The sequence below is a fragment of the Perca fluviatilis genome, chromosome 4 (assembly GCF_010015445.1).
Source record: "Perca fluviatilis chromosome 4, GENO_Pfluv_1.0, whole genome shotgun sequence".
Lineage (NCBI taxonomy): Eukaryota > Metazoa > Chordata > Actinopteri > Perciformes > Percidae > Perca > Perca fluviatilis.
This window is the reverse complement of record NC_053115.1, coordinates 40,138,532-40,159,348: the sequence shown is the minus strand read 5'-3', so window position 1 is coordinate 40,159,348 and position 20,817 is coordinate 40,138,532. Positions and strand designations below refer to the sequence as shown.

The window sequence follows — 20,817 nt, the reverse complement described above, 5'->3', positions numbered from 1 at the left end:
GCATGCGTGGTTTGAAATAAAACAAATCTACCTGCATTTCTTTTATTTGAATATTTGTTTGCAAAAGTTAAAATGAAGCAATGCCTTCTGGGAATTTCAAGACAGAATCGAGTAGCGTCTTTATATCACTGTCTATGGTCTGCGTCAGCGTGGTTGTTGGAAGTTGAAAATTGGAAGTTATACTGTTGACAAAAAAATGAATCGAGGCATCAAGCGCACACAAGGGGGCAGAGAAAAGAGAGAAATATAAGAGAGCACTGTTGGCTGACGTTGAAAAATGCTGCAAACTGACTGATGTGTTTTAAAATCAAGTGCAGCTTCAGCTAGCATTAGCGCTATATCTGAGCCAGCACACCAGGGAGAAAGACAGGACAGTGAGGAATATGAGGAAGAGGAAGAACAAAACAAGCAAGAGGAGGATGAAGAGATAACGAATCTATGGAACTAACCAACACAGAACAACAAGCGTGCTGTGGGTCTGAATGTGGATAACCAGAAGTAACAGAGATGGAGACCAATGCTGCAGGAGTGAGTGTAGGTACAGTAAGTTTGGCTACTTCAGAATATTATATTATTATGGAGCGGCTGGCTCTGATGATTTATTCTTTTTATATACATATATGTCTATGTTTTGGTACAGTTGTTCATAGCATGAGAGTTTACGTTTACCATCACTGGGGCTATAAAACTTGCGGTTCTTTCTGTGAGTCAAAAGTTCTATCTCGCGGGGTGGCCTCTAGCTCACCCAGTAAGAGCGTTTGCCCCATGTTGGCTGAGTCCTGCAGTGGCGCAGGGTTCAAATCTGACCTGCTGCCCTTTGTTGCGTCACATCCCCCATCTCTCTCTTCTCCCCTTTCATATCTATCCACTGTCTAATAAAGGAAAAAGCCCCAAAAAGTAATCTTAAAAGTTCTATCTGCCCACCTACCTCAGCCGGTGGGCGTGCGGGGTGGAAATGCCAGGGCAGTTTTTTTCCCAGTCCGTCACTGTTTGGGCGTAACATGCAATGAATAAACCAATCAGAGGGTCATCTCCCATTCCCTTTATAAGCCAGGCCGCGTTTGGACCTTGGCACATTGCTGTTATGATGGCAGCAGGAAGGAGAGAAGAAACTGATCTGCTCGTGCCTGAAGTGAAAGCGAGCGAGCAGATCATTACATTGGCACCAGCACTATGCCACCAAAACTACATAATGCTATTTTTAGCTGCTGCGCGGTCCCTGTGTGTGTAACAAGCATAGCGTGTGCGGGCTTTTACTAATTTGCTGTTAAAATAACAATGAAATGCTGCGTTATTGACTTTAGACCAGGTTTTGTTGGTCAATGGCGCGATCACGAGCAATACCCCAGAATGCACCTGAACACACCTCCCTGTAAGACCAGCACGCCCAGAATGCACCTGAACACACCTCCCTGTAAGACCAGCACGCCCATGGGCGCTGGTGCATTTGCTATTTAAACGACGTGGGCGCTGGATGGGAAACTGACAACTGCGTCGGCGTCACTATCCGGTGTGAGTCGAGTGCAGATGTGAGTTGCGCATGCTCAGATTTAAACGGTTTACGGCATAACACCAAGGGATCCGGCAAACGTTTTAGCTATCTATGATTGTTTAATTGCTAACGTTAGCTCAAAACGCCATTCAAGTGGCAGCCTTTGTTGTGTTTGAGTGCTAACTTGTAGAGTTTGGCAGAGTGTCCTCCTCAAGCAATTTACCCCCGACGGATAAACTGACAGCTCAGACAGCAGATAGTTATCTTGAGTTGTTGTAGCTTGTTACTGGGGAGGAAATACACTGTAGCAAGTACACATCGTAACAGTACCCAATAACATTGCCATTAGCTTGACACGTCAAATTGACCATGACTTTTTTTTAATTTGGATCTTTTTATTTGTATCTGGGAAAGGAAATGAGGATCACAAACAACTCACAAGTCGTCCTTCGTCATTGTTCGCAAAGTGACGCACGCGCAACTCACATCTGCACTCAACTCACATCGGCCGCGTGACATCGGTCTTAAACTAGCAGAGACACTTGCATTGGGCTTTGTGCTGCCGGGTGCAAGATAGGGCCCTAAGAGTTGAAATGCTGAAGTCTGGCCAACGTCCTGCCACGCCCTGTTACGCTCGCCCCTGCTACGCCCTGTTGTGCCCTGCGACACCATGAACTATTGCGACTACTATTTATAGCCATAGTTCCATTACCTTTATTGTGACTATTATTGCCACTGTTCATCACACCCAACTGGCAACGTCAGAAACCGCCTACCAAGAGCCTGGGTCTGTCCCAGGTTTCTTCCTAAAAGGGAATTTTTCCTCGCCACTGTCGCACTAAATGCTTGCTCTTGGGGGAATTACTGGAATTGTTGGGTCTTTGTAAATTATAGAGTGTGGTCTAGACCTACTCCATGTGTAAAGTGTCTTGAGATAACTCTTGTTATGATTTGACACTATAAATAAAATTGAATTGAATAATTCCTTTAAAAAAGCATCCCGAAACACGTGTGATGTTTGGAATCTGCAGAAAGTTTTGAACAATGCAGCAGATTACTTAATTAATACTATTTACATAAATTTGCATGCAGAAAGACATAAATTGTTGCAGAAAAATTGGTTTAACAAAAAGCTTCAGGCAGCTGGCAGCGGATGAAGAGTTTCTCGGAAATGCACATCAATGCCCCACCTTCTCATGACACACACACACACACACACACACACACACACACACACACACACACACACACACACACACACACACACACACATACACACACCTGCAGAAATGACGCCATCTAAAGTTACTAAATAATATTTTTAATCTGTGCTAAATATTATTATACATAATGTGACCGCAGCTGAGCAGCATGATTAATATTCTGTTTCCAGACCTGTTTACATTGAAATAATAAAAAATAAATTACATTTCCGAATAGGGTATACAGGCCTAGTCTATTCCAGTGTAATAATCAGTTTTCTTACCGTTTAGTTGAGCAGACGTGATTCCAGAGCGAGTCAGGAGGCAGAGACACAGAAGAGGAAGAAGCTCCATCGCTGTCGATGTCTCCTAAAGATCAGACATCACTTTAACATCACAACGTCTCTAATAACGGAGATGGAGACACTCCTACCGGAGGGGGTTTTGGGCGGCAAGCGCAACAACAGCACCACTTCCTGCACAAATCCTTCAGAATAAAAGCGTCATCTCCACAGAACTATGACTCATGCATTCTGCACAAGAGCTGTTCATAATGTGTGCAGAATGCAAAAAGCTCTTTATCTTCACACTAATATTAAATCTGATTATAAAAACAAAACTACAGAACTAAAGATTAAGCTATATATTCACTGTTAATGCACAAAACACACACTTCTTCTGACCACTTCATAAGCAGAAGTAAACCTTTTCCGGTGCAATTTCTCCAAAATAAAAGTTAATTAACTAAATGTTGCACAGAAAGGAGGTAGCCTACTGTTAGTTGGCAGCAAAATGCAGCTGTTCAGGATCACCAACCAGGTAAAGTGGGATCAATACTTTTTGATAGCAAAAAGCCTATACCATTGGTTTCCCAAAGTGGGATTCGGGGACCCCAAGGGGTCCTTCAGGATGCTCCAGGGGGTCCGCAGCAGAAAGGGGGAATAATTTTTTCCACAAACATTCCATCCATAAGCAACACAATGACAGAATGTATGACTGTTTTGGTCACAGGTTTCTCTCTTTTATAAAACACCAAAAAACCTAAATCAGATAGTCGACCCTGGGAGGAAATCTTACCAATTGGGGGTCACGGTGTGATTCTGTTTGTGGATCTACTGATCGCTGTGGATTACTTTTTTCGTGTTATTGGATTACGGCAAAATACGGATCTTTTTCTTAACGGGTCTTAACGTTTCATGGTGCGATTGCCTTGGTTTCTGCGTTTGGAGAGGCATCTCAACAGACTGGAGGTCCAACACTGATTGTTCACTGTTAGCCTACATGTTAGTTGAATTTAAGTGTCATGGAATTCTGCCACTGTCTGTCTATTGTGCTCCAACACAGCCGTCGTGCGATTGGACTTCATAGAGGGCGAATTGTTAAATTGTTACAATGTAATTTCAAATCCGCTTTAAAAAATAAACATATGTTTATTTAGCATGTTTGTTTTGTCCATATGTGCTTGTGCTGTGTTCCCAGGGGCCTGTTGCACAAAAGTAGAATTAAGAAATCCGGGATAAATGACTCAGCTGAGCTCAATGAAGCCAAAACATGTGCGTCCAGGCTTAATTGGTTGCACAAAGACCAAGCCAGGATGAGCAGACACGGATTCATTAAGCCAGGTGAAACCAATCCTGGATAGGTGCGCTACCCGGCTCACTGTAATAGACCCCGCCACAGATCACAGATTAACTGATTTACCATGGCAACTAGAGCCGCGTCACTTTTCCCTGTCGGAAGCACAAATCCTCATGGAGGCATACGAGGAGGTAGAAGATATAATTAAGAAGAAAGGCAACACCGCCACAGTGATAAAGCAAAGAGAAAAAGCGTGGCAAAGTATTGCAGACCGCCTGAATGCGTAAGTAGTGCACAATTACACACTCAACGCTCGGCTCAAACATCACAATTACAATTCAAATATTTAATTCACATCTCCAAAAACGCAGTTGTACTGTAATTATGACACGGTTAAATTTTTAATTGAAATGCACTGCAGATATGAGTGAAATTGTGTAAAGTAACTCCATCACACTGTATAAAGCTATGATAAATTATTATTAAAGCCTTACATTATTATTTAACGTTACTACGCGCCAGTACGGTTTAATCTTAGCCGTTGTACTCTGCTTCTTATGTTGTCCACCGTTTTTTTGTGTTTCTCCTGCTTTTATTAATGTAAAGCTGCTTTGACAGAACCCACTGCGCAAAAGACACGTCCAAACGAGCGTGTTGTCTACGTCGTTTTTGCACGCCAAATTTTTTTCGACGTCTACCGAACATCCATTATTGACGTCGAAAGGACCGCTGTATAAGGGCTAATTGCAGTCCAACTGTGGTCATTGTGGAAGTCTTTTCTACGTCAAATTCAAACTAATTTCAGACATCTTTTTTAATGCTTCTTAGCTCTGTGCATAACTGTAGTACCATTTCAGAAGGTGGCATACGGTTTCAGTTTATTTTCCTACAGCTTAAAAGCTTGCTTCCATGAAACCGTATATATCTATGCCATGAAACACGCTTGAATCGCCCCAAACAGGCGCCAAATGCTTGGTGTGTTGCCTCGGCCAATCAGATTGGCGTTTAATGCTTGGGTCATGATAACGTGCTGCCTCAGCCAGAGTGGTGTTATTTATATGTTAATTATTTAAATTGCATTTCCAAATAAATAAATAAATACATTTATTAATTAATTATTTAAAATAAAATAAACCAGTAGAGGGAAAACAGGAATATGTAAAATAACAAAATATAATGTACTCAATAAATAAATAATGTATAACAAATAATGTTTAATCACAAATCATCATATTCATATTCATTAATCATGTTGTTGACAACAATGTTGATATTTGTCATAAATAAACAATATTACATTAATAAATGTCAATTTCCCACACATGTTTAAGATGTCCACAGATCGTCCAAAAAGTTACCTAGTCTGACGTTCAAATGTTGAACTGCATATTGACGTCCAAATGGGGTCATTGTTAGACGTTTAATAGCAGACCTAGTTTGCACCGTCGTGTAGACGTCAAGAATTGGTCTGGACCGAGACTAATTTAGACATGATCTGCACGTCCATCAGACGTCTAATGTTTAGTGGGAATGAAACAATTGTGAAAAGTGCTATATAAATAAATTTTAATTGAATAAATAGATGAGCTATAATAATCACTTTAATTTATATAGCTTTCAAAGGACCCGAGGTCAGTTGCTCACTGCACCGCAAAAATGTCTTTCTTACTTAGTATTTTTGTCTTGTTTTCAGTAAAACAAAATATCTCAAAAAATCTTAAATATTTTCTTGAGCAAAATTACCTAGGAAAATAAGCAAAAAAATCTGCCAGTGAAACAAGAGAACTTTTCTAAAATTTAAGTGTTTATGGAAAAAGTAAAATTTATTTTTTGCTTGTTTTAAGCACACATTTACTTAAAGTTTATATTTTTTGTCTAAACTATACTTATTTTGCTAGGTCATTTAGCAAATCAAGAAAATACATCTTTTATTTAAGTTTTTTTTTTTTGTGATATTTTTACTGAAAACAAGACAAAAATACTAAGTCATTTTTGCAGTGTGACTCCATTAAATGTTCTTGTGATAAAGAATGTGTGTGTGTGCGGTGGATGTAGATTAAACATGAACGGGCCAAAACGGGACATGGCAGCAGGTCAAAATCAAATACAAGAACATTCTGCAGAATGGTATGGTCCCTGACTGATATTTAACAAAGCATATATTGTACCCAGAAGGTGCCTGCTCACACATTTTCTGTACTGTTTTAGCTGGTAAAAAGAATACCCACAGACAAGGCACGGGTGGTGGGTCACCAAAGGCGACCTTACCCCAGCAGAGGACATGGCCTTGGAGCTAAATAAAGGCAGCCCGTCCAGGCGTATCCCTTTCGGGAAGACGAACGAGCATAGGTTCCTCCCAAGATGCCACCCGCTTCATTCAAGGTATGTCCTTCCATCTCTACATGGGATACAACCACATTCATATTGAATCAATTTGGACTGTCTGACTTTGGTTTACCTATTGCCTTGCAGGGTCTGGCAGCACTGTGTTCCTGTTAGAGCCACCAGCACAAGCACCAGACGATGCTGATCCAGTGAGTACTCCATCAAAGGCATACTGTAGGCCTGGCATGTCTTGTCTACTAGCTTCAATATGATTCTGATTAAATGTGATAGGGTGAAGGCCCCAGTGCAGCAGCAACAGCACATGATGGAGACAAATGATGAGGAGGAGACCATCTCTCTGGATTCGGAAGGCATGAGGTATCATGTTAAGACTGTGAAAGTACTATTTACTCTACAATGGTGAGGAGTCCTCATCAAAATCAAAAAATCTAATTTCTTTTACAGGACCCAGATGCTATACAGTGGGAAAACCAGCCTGGCAACATAGTGCGTATAAATAAAAGGACACCACATCCTGCCAAATTCCAGCTGCGCTAATTGTATTGTGTTCACAGAGCTCACAAGCTATCAGAAAGTTGTATGGCAACCACCTCCGGCGCCAAATAGAACTGGCAGACATAGACATTCAGTACAAGAAGAAAAAGATTGAAAATCTTGCACTTGAGTCCGAAATAAAAAAAAGAGGACAATTAGGAAACTGGACCTTGAAAAAAAAAACTTGAGAGGGAGGTGAGATATGCCTTCAATGTACACTGTATGCTAACTGTAACACAAATGTATTAATCATTATTTTTCTTTCCTCCCCCAGCTCCAAGAAGATGACACAGCTCAAAATAAGAATTGGGTATATTCTCGTAAAGTCAAGTGAGCCATGACATAGGAGCTCTTATTGTGAGCACACAGGACGGTGGCATCTTTATAAGGTTTTTTATTTTCCCCAGAAATCAGTACAACCAAGTCATCGTTATAAGGCATCGCCCTCTTTTGCCCACCCCCAGCACCAGGTGTGGCCACTAGCCTATATGAAGGCCCAAAATTGTGTGTTCCTTTCTGCTCTGACAATGCTATGCCCATTCTTGCGAGATGTGGTGGATGAAGAAGCACTTGTGCTGAGGAGAGCCTTCAGGCGAGAAAGGGTCTTCAGGGACCGGTTGGACCCACTGGCCTTCCCTGATGACCATCTATATGAAAAATACAGGTTTTCTGCAGATGGCATCAGGTATCTATGCAGACTACTGGGTCCCAGGATTAAGCACGCACGCACGGAGCCATGCACTGAGTGTGGAGCAAATGGTTTGTGTGGCCTTGCGCTTTTTGCTAGTGGAGCCTTCCTGTACTCAGTGGGGGATGCAGAACAGCTGAACAAGGCCACAATTTGCCGCACAATAAGGAGTGTGTGTCTGGCTATCAAAGCATTAGCAGATGTCTTCATCTCCTTCCTGGCCACAGAAGACTCTGTGACATCAAAGAGTTCTATAGGATTGCAGGTAAGAGGATCTACAAATTACAGGACAACTGTTAACACATAGTAGGATACTCATTACTTTGTGTGACAGGTTTCCCCAATGTCATTGGTGCAGTGGACTGCACACACATAAGGATAAAAGCCCCCTCAGGTGCCCATGAGGCCGATTTTGTGAATAGGAAATCCTTTCACAGCATTAATGTTCAGGTGAACATAACTTTTTGATATTGTCCATTGACGAACACACATCATTGAAATTAATGATCACAAACGTTTAAATAATGACAGTGGGTCTAGTTATATGTGATAACAATGTATAGTGAGCAGTGAAATAACTATTGGTTTCCATTTGTGGTGACTGCTGACTGACATTAGGGATGAGATTAAATAGATCCTGGAATTTAGCATGGTCTGGAGCAGGCTATCTCCACAGAATAAATCTCCATGGTAATTTATACCATAACATATCCTCCTGCCCCCTATCCAGCTTTAAGTGCAACCGAGTTACGGATCAATTGAGCCAGGATCACCAAGATATCCTGGCTTAATCCCTTATCCTAGTTTTGTGCAACAGGCCCCAGGTTTCAGCTGCTACAATGAGTTTTTTGTCGTTGTCCCCCTGGCTCGAATGTCAAACTCCGCCTATGGTTTAGGGGCTGTTTTTGGGGTTAGACTGCATCTCCTCCTCCGAAAAACGCTCCCATAGTTTGTTTGTTTAAAGGTCCCATAGCATGAAAATTTCACTTTATGAGGGTTTTTTAACATTAATATGAGTTCCCCCAGCCTGTCTATGGTCCCCAAGTGGCTAGAAATGGTGATAAGTGTAAACCGAGCCCTGGGTATCCTGCTCTGCCTTTGAGAAAATGAAAGCTCAGATGAGCCGTTTGGAATCTGCTTGTTATGAGGTCATAACAAGCAAGGTTACTCCCTTTTCTTTCTCTGCTTTGCCCGCCCAGAGAATTTGGCCAACCCATGAGAGAGAGAGACATCATGGCTTTCAAACGAGAAAAGTGGCAGTTGGTCAAGGCCACACCCCCCACCCTCCACCTTGCCACCCCTCTCTCCTCCTCAATAGCTTCAGATACAGAAATGGCACATACTAAGGAAAGCTCATTGTGTGACTGGCTCTAGTGGCTGTAGTTCTGCACCAAAGCTGAATTTTGGGAAAGAGACTTCAGATACAGTATTAGAGGACCACTAAGGTCTATATAAAAGCATCCAAAGAGCACCATGTCATGGGACCTTTTAAAGGTGCTGTAGGTAGGATTGTGAAGATCCAGGGCTTAAACAAAAATTTGAAGATCGACAACTTCTCAGTACCTCCCCCTTTCTGCTAAAGCCCAAAACGGTCTCCTAAGCCCCTCCTACCACAAGGGAGTAATGTCGTGTGCATGAGCAGTGATTGACACACAGTTAGACCCCCCGCCCCTGATTGGTGCATCTGAACAGGGGAGCGGTGGATTTTGCTAATCACACTACAGGCTGTAGGTAAGTAAGTAAGTAAGTAAGTAAGTAAACTTTATTTATATAGCACCTTTCACAGACAAAAGGGGCACAAAGTGCTTTACAGTAAAACAAAACAGAGCAAAGACAACACATACAAAGCTATATGGCTAATAAAATGCTTGTCTAAAAAGATGAGTCTTCAGGTGTTTTTAAAAGGTTTCCAGAGAATCCAAAGCTCTCAAGGCTAAAGGGAGAGAGTTCCAGAGCCCTGGGGCCACCACTGAAAATGCACGATCACCTCGTTTTAAAACGTGTTCTAGGAACAATTAAGAGCTCCTGGCTTGAAGACCTCAAAGGCGACCAGGAGTGTGTCGTGCACTAGTTCCTGGATGTACGAGGGAGCTTGGCCATGTAAGGCTCTATAGGTAATAGTTAAAATTTTAAAATTCACTCTAAAACCAATTGATAGCCAGTGAAGAGCCAAGCACAGAAGTAATGTCGACCTCCTGCTGGTCTTAGATAAAAGTCTTGCTGCTGCATTCTGTACGACTTGCAGTGAGCCCAAGGATGATTTGTTTAAGCAGGTGTACAGTACATTGCAATAATCCAAACGAGAGGAAACAAAAGCATGAACAAGCATCTCCATCTCTCTTTGAGAAACCACAGATCTAATTTTAGCAATGTTCCTGAGATGTAAAAACAGGAATGAACCACAGACTTCGCATGACTGTTAAAAAATGACACCCAGATTACGCACAGCATTACAGTCTGAAACTGATAGAGACCCAATGGCCTGCCTAATCCTAGTCCTAGGGGTAATGTTATCTGGGGCAAAGATCATCACCTCAGTTTTGTCAGAGTTTAATTGCAAGAAATTGTCAGCCATCCATTTGTTAATGGAGGCTAAGCAATTGTGCAACAAGGACAGTTTGTCTAGCTTATCGGGGCTAAAAGATAAATATAACTGGATATCATCAGCATAACAATGGTAAGATATACCTTTGGAAACCACTAATAATTTTACCAAGAGGAAGCATATAAAGACTAAATTCCAAAGGGCCAGCACAGAACCTTGAGGCACACCACAAGACAAAGGAGCAGAGTCTGACAAGTAAGTTCCCATAGACACAGAAAAACTCCTGTCTGAAAGATATGAAGAAAACCAGTCCAGAGCTGATCCAGTAATGCCCACAGTTGTTTTCAGTCTTTCAATCAGAGTGCAGTGGTCAACCGTATCGAACGCTGCACTCAGATCCAGAAGGACTAGAACAGAACATTTACCCCCATCAGCAGCCATCAAAATGTCATTAGAGAGCTTTTAGGAGAGTAGTCTCAGTTGAATGTTTTTTTCAAAAGCCAGACTGAAATTTATCGAAAATATTATTAGAATCCAAAACTCTATTTAGCTGGCTTGCAACAACCTTTTCTAGAATCTTTGAAATAAAAGGCAATTTAGAAATAGGCCTGTAGTTTTTAAACAAAGCTGCATCAAGATTGTTCTTTTTTTAGGTGGTTCTAGAGGGGCCAGATTTTTTTTAAATGACCTGCTTCATGTAGTTCTACTGGAACATAGGACAGAAAGTTAGTTTTAGAAGTCTTACCTACTGCACTTTTAAGTGTAGAGCTTGAGTCTTACTTCTGCGTAAAAGCTACACAGTGACTACATAAGGACCCTACGCTGCAGCCTGACGTGCACCTCTCGAAAAATGTAACTACACATCGCGTCAACAAACATTGCTTCGGCCGTGGCGAGGGGTTAACTTCTCCTGCTACAGATTTCCCAACGTGGTCAGAAAGAACAGGTGTAGCAGCTCCGCTGCTGCAGACCTCCATTCACAGATACCCACAAACACACGGGGAGGAATATTTTCCACAGCTCTTTATTTAATGACCACATCAGCAGTGAATTGTCCCACTGTCCATCTGGAGCTCCCCTCGGCTCCCTTGGCCCGAGGCTCTCTGTCATGAGGGTAGGAAATCTCGCTGTCCAGCTTATCACACAGTGTCCACGTCTTTTCTCTCATAGTCAGCCATCAAGAGGCTTGCTCCGGCTCACTACTGCTTTTAAAAGGGAGAGCATGATTAGACAACTCGCTGCTGCTGTAACAACCACTCCCTCCCTGCCTGCTCACCTGAGCCACCACCTCCTCCCCACGCTCTCTCCCTCTCACCACACCTCCACAACAGGATTGCCCTGAATGTTTACACATCTTGCTCTGTCTCTGGCTAAAGGGGGAAAAGCTCGGATATACCTCACAACCCCTCATACGCACACATCTATTCACATTTATTTCCTTGTGCCCGGGACATGGGCCATGAACACATGTGTTTTCCCCTTAACTTGTTTGGGGAGATGAACTCCTCTTCCGGCTAGGAGCCAAACATCCACACTGACCTCCAGCCTAGAGGATGTTCACGCTCCTGTACAGCAGCAGTCAGTGTGGTGCTGGCTAGAGTCCGGATCGGGCCGAATTTTTTCTGTCCCTAGGCCGCCCGCGTCCGACAGAGCCGTGACCGAGCCCGACACAGTTAAAATCTCTCATTTTTTTTCCTCATACTAATGACACATGTAGGCTACGTTTGTTAGTGTGGAAAGCTTTTATTAAGCAACTGTAGGAAGGCATTCGAAATGTCAACAGATGAGCGCATCAAGCGCACACGGGCGCAACACGCCGTTAATAAGCTGTTAACATGTTCAACGTGTTAACCTTTCCTGGTTGCTTCGTGTCCGACGCCGTGATCAGAAAGCCAGGAGAGACTGGTTACCTCCAGGTCCGACTTTATGAAATGAATAACTACTAACTCTGCTCAGGTTGCATCTACAAACGTCTGCATCCTCTTTCTCTATCTATCTCTTCTACACACACACACACACACACACACACACACACACGCAACACACGCCACGCACACACGCGCTCACACACACGCGCACCTCCGCTGATGTGACCGAGCCCGATCCGACCCGACCATAATTTCTAAATATCTTCGTCGAACCCGGCCCCGCCCGTCGGTACCGTCGGGACCCGTCGACCTGGTCGGGTATCCATGCCTTAGTGCTGGCAGTAATAAATATGTGGAATACATGTTGTGGATGCAGCTACGTCCGTAGGGAGTTGGGTTGGGGAACCGGGTCGCCTGTTCAAATTCCGTATGGACCAAAGTATGAAACCTTGATTGGTAGCTGGAGAGGCACTGGACTGGCAACTCAACTCGTCTCATGGAGCAGCCTTCACTCTGACATCTCTCCTTTAGTGTGCACAGCATGTCTAGGCCATGTGTGTGTACTTCGGCCCGCCTGTGTTTAATTTGTATGCAACTGTACTAACCGAGTGAAAATTTGAATTTCCTCTGCGGGATAACTAAAGGCATGTCTTCTTCTTATAACTCGAATAACAGTGCTTTTACTTCGAGCTATACGAATAGTTCATGGCACAGCTTGCTGAGGTCTAAAACACGTACAAAATGCCCAAAAGTGACTTACAAAAGTGCATCCAGCCACGTGCATACAACCCCAAAAAGTGCAAGAGTCATGCAACTACACCAACTGAAAGTGCTACATTTTATTCGATAAATGAAAAGAAAGTTTCCTGTTTCTTTTGTTACCTCTGTAACACATGGTGTCTCCCGTTACGTCTTTCTACTTTTCTTTCTTTAACCTTTATCTACGGCTTTCTGAGGTAAATTTGGGATGTTATATTGGGCTATATAAATAAAATTGACTAAGCTACCGTGACATGGCACCAGATGGCAGTGTACAGAAAAATAACTTTACTGTCCTTAACTTTACAGGTCAAATGGCTACTACAATATACATGAATAGAATATACATTTACTTTGTCATTTTCTTGTTTACATTAATATAAACTTGTTGATAATGTCCTCGAAGCATGTTCTCAAAAATGTTCTTTGTTTTAATGTAGCTTCTGTGTTCTTGTTTTTAATTACTGTTTTACCAGGTTCTCCTTCTCCATAAACATGAATTCAAGGAGAGGGTTAACTTGTCCTGCTACAGATTTCCCACCATGGTCAGAAAACACAAGAGAGACACTTTGCTGGTTTCGGCTCCAAAGCTAATTGCCATCACTCTCTCACTCTCTCTACCACACACTCCCCACACCCCACTGAGATCGACGCACACACCAACGAACAAGTATAAACTTCAGGCCACTTAGGTAAGCTCGACGCAAAAACTCTACGTGGAACCTCCGCGGGATCATAAATCAAGCTCAACGTGATTAATAATACTTCCACTTGCCAATAGCCAGAAGTGAATTTGTGTACTGGTACCAAGCACACAGGCATGCATTGGGCTAACGGTTATGAGGCTCTGTTTGTGCATGTTTCTGTAAAATCATCAGATGTGATCGCCAACTTGGCTTGCTTCCGTTGCTTCTGCTCTTCTCTGGAAAGGTAATAAAGATTCTTGATGAGCGATGACACTTTTATTTGTTGGAAGTCTTCCCCGGATCACAGTAGGCTAAAATGAACTCCCACATATCTGCAGCCAGTTATTTAGTTAGTTACTCAGCTATGCGTGTAAACGATCAATCACATTACATAAGAAGAGAGTTGCTTAAGGCAGGGTCTCCCCTTTTTCTGAACCTGACCTATTCAGTGGGGGCAACATCAAGGGGCCTCCTCGGGCTCCAGCCCCAAATGTTTTCTTAAAAGCCCCTAATCTTTGAGGATCTTAAAACAACTTCAACTTTGTGTCATTTCCCCTCAGTCTCTCTCATTGGACCGGCAAATCAATGGAGCAAAATTACTGACCAAATTTCGCAGTCCATTCTGTGAACTCTACTAAAAAAACGTTTCAAGATTAGTTATGCTGTTTCGCGTAAATTCCTACCCTACCTACGTTATGTATCTTCAAAAATAGAAACAGACAGTTTTTGCCTCTCAGGTGGCAGGACTGATAATGAGTCATCCTCAACATTAGTTGTGTTCTGGTTTCAGAATAATAAAGACAGTTGGAGAACAGTTACACAAAACAGGATTGTTTTGCTCTACATGATGATTCTTTAATTTGGTGGCTAACACGTTACTCCAAAATGATGTACACATTTTGGCATTCTGTTATAAAATGGCTTAAACAATAGTGCAAATAGCTGCCATAAATGGAGCATGCCCCCGACCCCCCCGGTTTTGGGACGAGCCCTGAATGTTTAAACATCTTGCTCCGTCTGTGGCGCACACATCTGCAGTAGCCTAATGATGCCAAATCCAAAGTTATCAGGGGCCTTTTTAACTTGTGGGAAATTGTTGTGCAGATCTAACACACTGGAGTCCCTCCTGGCCTTTTACTAGAAAGATGTTTTTACTGGCTGTGGTTTTATCTGTTTAATGAATGGATACATGTTAGTGAAGGACAGGTTCAAGCTTGCTAAGAAAGCTATTGACTTTTCCTTGGAAAAGAAAAGCTGATATGCTATTAATTAAAACATATAAAACATCCTGACTGTGGCTGTTTCTTCAGGTAACAGGCACGCCTCAGGTACCTGGCACACCGACGTTTGATTCCTTAGAAATATCGGTTACAAAACAGCCATGTGTTGCAACACCCACGTCTGATTTCTCAGTGTGTTGCAACACTCATGTCTTGCAGGAAAAGCAATGTAATGGACATTTCCACTTCCAACCTGTAGGGGGACTGAAGGGAAACGTTACATAGTGTTGCTTTAAAGATCAGAAAAAAACATGCATCTTGGCCAACAGGATGTCTCCACATGGACAAATGAAGTCCTCAGTCCTAAAAGTACTACGTTTTTAAAACAGCTACAGGTTATGCAGTGCAACTATACTGGATCTTATTTCCTTGTGCCTGGGAAATGGGCCATGAACAGTGATGCCACATACGCGCGTTACTTGTAACGCATTACTCTAATCTGACCACTTTTTCAGTAAGGAGTAATCTAATGCGTTACTATTTCCAAACCAGTAATCAGATTAAAGTTACTTATCCAAGTCACTGTGCGTTACAATTTTTGTCATTTTCCTTAGTAAAAATATATATTTTTGCTTTCTTCTTGCGGCTTCTTCGGGGGGTGAAGTCACATATGCGACAAGTCACGTTTTCAGCATGAGGACAGGTCACGTGTACCAGCGCGACACAAACGTAAACAATGGAGGGAGGAGAGATTGACTTTCTAGCTGGAAATACAGTCCCTATTTGGCCATGAACACTTGTGTTTTCCCCTTAACTTGTTTGGGGAGATGAACTCCTCTCCCCGGCTAGGAGCCAAACATCCACACTGACCTCCAGCCTAGAGGATGTTCACGCTCCTGTACAGCAGCAGTCAGTGTGGTGCTGGCAGTATTAAATATATGGAATACATGTTGTGGGTGTGGCTATGTCCGTAGGGAGTTGGGTTGGGAACCGGAGGCCTGTGTTTAATTTGTATGCAACTGTACTAACAGAGTGAAAATTGTGAATTTCCTCTCGCGGGATAACTAAAGGCATGTCTTCTTCTTCTACATACGAATAACAGTGCTTTACTTTTCGAATGCATTAGGCCAGGGATTCTCAAAGTGGGAGGTGGGGCTCCCCAGGGGGGCTCCAAACTGTTTCAGGGGAGGCTCAGTGAATGGAAGTGAAAAATGATTACGGTAGTTATTACATAAGTTATCAATAAAAGATATTATAGAATAGCCTAAATGTGTCAAGAGATGGTTCAGAGATTACAGTATTTTTGGTAAAATCTTAAATTATATAAAATAAGGTGAACAGGATGACTAGATGGTTAAAAAAAAAAAAAAAGCAGTGTTTGGTCTCAACTAAAGCTAGGACTCCCAAAACTTTGCCACGTGCCAACGTGGCCAATCAGTGGCCTATAGCTGTCAATCAAAATCAGTGGATCAGAACAAGAACCAAAATATGGGAGGTCTTAAAATAATAACTATTATTCTTAATATATAAACAAAAACTGTTTTTTGGCTCCTACAGTACTGTTTTTCCCCCTCTTTCCCAGAGTCAGAAACTAATAAATGTCTGAGGACAGACCTTTTTATGTATGTGGTGTATTCTAAATTAATATCAAACAGCATTATTAGGCTATATTGGCTTAATTGTTGAGTATCTGTGGCATGAAATAACATAATCCTGATCCTAAAGTGTTACGACCCCTTTGATGGATTTGGGGACAGTAACGCGACAATCAATAAAGTGTGACAGAGTCAGTGTAAAAGTGAAATATGTGGTTTTTATTCCAAACATGGAAATAGTTCACAACATGTTGGTGGAAGATGGTGGAAGATGGGACCTGGAGGTTGTGCCAAACAAATGAAATTAATATAACAAAACTAGGCCTAGCTCACCACTAGCTCTACAAACAAAACAAGTCAAACGGAATACCTAACCTGCTTCTCTAAAAAAGATAAAGAGAACATTACACAGGTGGCAGCAACCACTAAACCTGGTGTGTCTTAAAAAGAACAACGATGTGCAAAATGTACAGAGTACCCCAACTTACCTAAGGTCCTCAACCTCCACCTCTCAAAACTCTACAGTTTAATTACCAAAGAGCCCAGCCGCAAAGGATAGGAAGACTGGCAACCAGCCAGCAGAGCAGAGAAGAGAGAATCCCTGTTCTCAGGAGTCATTTATTGATTGCACACCTCGAATGCTGATTGGCCAACTCCAAACACAGGTGTAAAACAATAATCTCAATCACCTGGAGAGAAAACAGAGTGAGCTAGAGGAAGAACAACAAGAGAGAGAGAACACATGCAGACAGACTTTCTCTGGCATGTAACAACCCCACCCATATAAGTCCAAGCAATGCTAAAAATATACTTCATATCCAGAAGACAAGGGAGCTCCATGGACTGGAACTTGGCACAGAAATTCAATTAGCACCAGATAGTCAACCTCCTTCTTCATGACTTCCCTCTTAGCGAGACTTACCGATATGCTGCTGCTTGAGTGGCTTATGGCTAGTCAGAACAACATTATGAGCTATGACAGAAGTTTGAGAGGGATGTCATTAAACAAACACAGGAAATGACTTATTAGGGTCCTTTACATCTTTACTCTGGTCATCATGCAGATGAGACAAGTAGTGGTCCAAGTTGGACAGCACTTCAATGTTACTCAGCCTGGCCCTTGTGGTGTAGCACCCGCATCACCAGCCCATCATTATCACCAGGAGAGCTCACCTTCAAATTGGAAGCCATAGGCGATATAGCTGGATGCTCACCCCAGACTGTGGTTGATTCCCTTTGACTCCCCGGGAGTGGTACAGTTTGTTCGTCGCCTGCGATCAGGGGTCTGGATGACGTAGTTGGTTTCACTGATTTTCTTCTCCACAACATAAGGACCAGAAAATTTAGTAGAGAGTACAGAACCGGGTATAGGCAACAGAATCAAAACCTTGTCTCCTGGCTGGAACAAGTGTGCAACTGCTCTACGGTCATAGCGTTTCTTCATCTTGAGCTGGGAAGAAGTCAGGGCATCTTTAGCCAAAGGCTTGTTGGAGGCGATCCTTGAGCCTAGCAACATACTCTCGGAATACTTTTGACTCTTTTTTTTCGGCATGACCAGTAGCTCCTTAAATACCTTCAAAGGACCTCTCACATTGTGTCCGAACACCAGTTCAGCAGGTCTGAACCCTAGAGACTCCTGTACAACTTCACGGGCTGCAAACAACACAAGCGGCACACTGTCATCCCAGACCTTCTGCGACTCATTACAGTTCTTGCGTAACATGGATTTCATAGTCTGATGAAATCTCTCTAGTGCTCCCTGACTTTCAGGATGATAGGGACTAGAGGTACATGTTTAACGCCTCATTTTTGAAGTGCCTGGGCAAACACCTTTGATTTGAAATTGGTTCCTTGATCCGTTTGAACCACTTTTGGCAGACCAAACATTGAAAAGAACTTCACCAGAGCTTTGACAACAACGGGAGCCGTTATTTTCTGTAGTGGGATGACTGGAAACCGAGTGGAAGCACACATAACAGTTAGTAGGAACTGAATTCCAGATTTAGTCTTAGGCAATGGTCCCACACAATCCACAATCACTCTTTCAAATGGCTCACCCGTTACTGGAATGGGGTGGAGAGGAGCAGGGGGAATCACCTGGTTTGGTTTTCCAGTGACTTGACACACATGGCAGGTATGACAATAATGAACATCAGACTTCAGTCCTGGCCAAAAGAAATGCTTGAGGACTCTATCATATCATAACTTTTGGTTTCAGCCTACCACTCCTCAGTTAAAATAAATATATAAATATATTCCTCGGTGAAGCTCTATCGCCATCTTGTGTCGTGTTACTGGAGTTACACAAGTCTAATATTATCATCAGTAAGTAAGTCATAAAGTCAATAAGTAAGTGTTACTTAGCAATAAATATTTTTCTATTATATTTTTGGTCTGGTGGGTGTGTCTCTCGTTTTTGGCTGTGTCACAGGTGATCGAATAATCAGTATCACGTTATTACCTGAAAAGTTTGTTGTAATAACAAGATGTTTTCACGTTATATAACAAGGTATTTTCACATTTTTACAACATACAAACTTATAACAATTCATGTTATTACAATATACTATTTATCATGTTTTTAACGTGAAAAGTTCAAAGTTTTAACATAATACTTTTCATGTCATAACGTGAAACTTATCCCATTATAACATAATACTTTTCATATCATAATGTGGAAACTTATCCTTGTTATAACATGATACTTTTCTTATCATAACGAAAAAACGTTATTTTGTGATGTTATAACATGAAACTTTACATGTTGTAATGTGAAAATGTATCTTGTTGGAAACTGAAACTCCTGTTTGAATAAGGACACAGTGTGAGGATGAATAAATTGCTTATTATGAATCATAAACACAATTTAAGTTCTACTTCATCATGGGCTGAGTCTTCCTTCTGTATGCTCCATCCATTTCAAAATCCTTCTTGGAGTATGCATACTTATCACAATATCATCCACCATCAGCAGCAGAATCTCACCATGTCTCAGCCGAGCATGAAGTACAACCATATCAAATTGTGTATATGAGCCATATTCCGCAATGTATTCATCTGCACACCATGTCTTCATTCATAAATAGTATATTGTAATAACAAGAAAATGTTCTTGTTATAACTTGATAACTTTGTATGTTGTAAAACCTAAAAAATATCTTGTTATAACGTGGAAAAACATCTTGTTAAATAATCTTTTGATGTAAAGAAAAGTATCAGTGTCACCTTATTACCTGAAAAATTTATTGTAATATTACAATAAATTTTTCAGGCAATAAGGGTACTAATCGTTACCTAACACCTACGTTTCAGTACCCAATCAGCTGAGACGTGTCTGTAAACTCGTGGTAATATAAAAGGCAGGGACCGGCTCGCACACACAAGGATGTTCAACTCAGCCCTGTTTCAGTTTATAAAAACTGTAACTGGGTACGTTTTGTCGGGGCTGAACGTGGCCCAGCTCCCAACAACAAGTACTTCCTATGTCTGTTTTGATAGGGTCCCGAAAAACAAATAATGTGATATATTAATATATTTGTGTGTAATTGACGACTGCTAACTTACTACTAGCGGGATAATGCCTTGCCTTAAAGGGATACTTCACCGATTAGCATTAAGCTTTGGATCAGTAGAAACCGGTAGTATTTTCCAATGACCGTGCTTCCCTCCCTCATGTCCCCCTGAGACGAGAGATCTCTGTACTGTGTGTGTGAGAACCTCTGAACGCTGATCGCCGCCATTTAGCGTCATCGGAGGCATTTTCCAGAGTCTATGAACTACAGCCAGCTAGTTCTGCATGTTTTCAACCCGCCGTGGGGGTGGGACTGTCACTGGCCAATCCTAGGCGGCGAGGCGAAGTGTCAGCCATCTTGAAGCTTTCGCTAAACCGGCTCAGTCTTTTCAGCAGAAAACTTTTACAACAATTATGTGCATTCAAACTACCGCCGTGTACCACTGAGATACATTGGTACAGATCGGAGAATAGGCAGGACACTTTATTACAGAGGGAATACTCACAAGTTTTGCTTGCTACGGAGAACAGCACCTCAGCCTGTGGTGTGCGCTTGATGCGGCTAGCTGGGTAAAGGGGCATCAAAGCAATATCGCAGAAAAGCGGGAAGAGGCGGGAGATCCCAGAGGCGGAAAGCTAATGCTAGCCCGGCCACCTGTCCCATCAATCCTGCTTGCAAGGTATCCGCACATTAGACAACAAACTGGACTACATCCAACTTCAACAAAACTCCCAACGCGAGAGACTGCTGTGTTTTTGTGGAAATATAGTTCAACAACAGTGTACCGGACTA

The 20,817-nt window shown here is 42.2% G+C and overlaps 3 protein-coding genes and 1 pseudogene across 4 annotated transcripts in view; 2 read left to right on the top strand and 2 right to left on the bottom strand.

The window, feature by feature from the left end:
• Positions 1 to 3,130, bottom strand: part of LOC120557666 (CD276 antigen-like) — a 275,123-nt gene extending 271,993 nt beyond the window's left edge. The window contains exon 1 of the mRNA XM_039798212.1: positions 2,979 to 3,130. Within this exon, the coding sequence (XP_039654146.1) occupies positions 2,979 to 3,048 (70 nt within the window). The 5' untranslated portion in view covers positions 3,049 to 3,130. The remainder of the gene's footprint in view (positions 1 to 2,978) is intronic.
• Positions 1 to 20,817, top strand: part of LOC120557668 — a 1,015,838-nt gene that overhangs the window by 193,448 nt on the left and 801,573 nt on the right. The gene's annotated exons all lie outside the window — the stretch shown is intronic.
• Positions 1 to 20,817, bottom strand: part of LOC120557124 — a 655,636-nt gene that overhangs the window by 287,298 nt on the left and 347,521 nt on the right. The gene's annotated exons all lie outside the window — the stretch shown is intronic.
• LOC120557682 lies at positions 7,680 to 8,320 on the top strand (annotated as a pseudogene).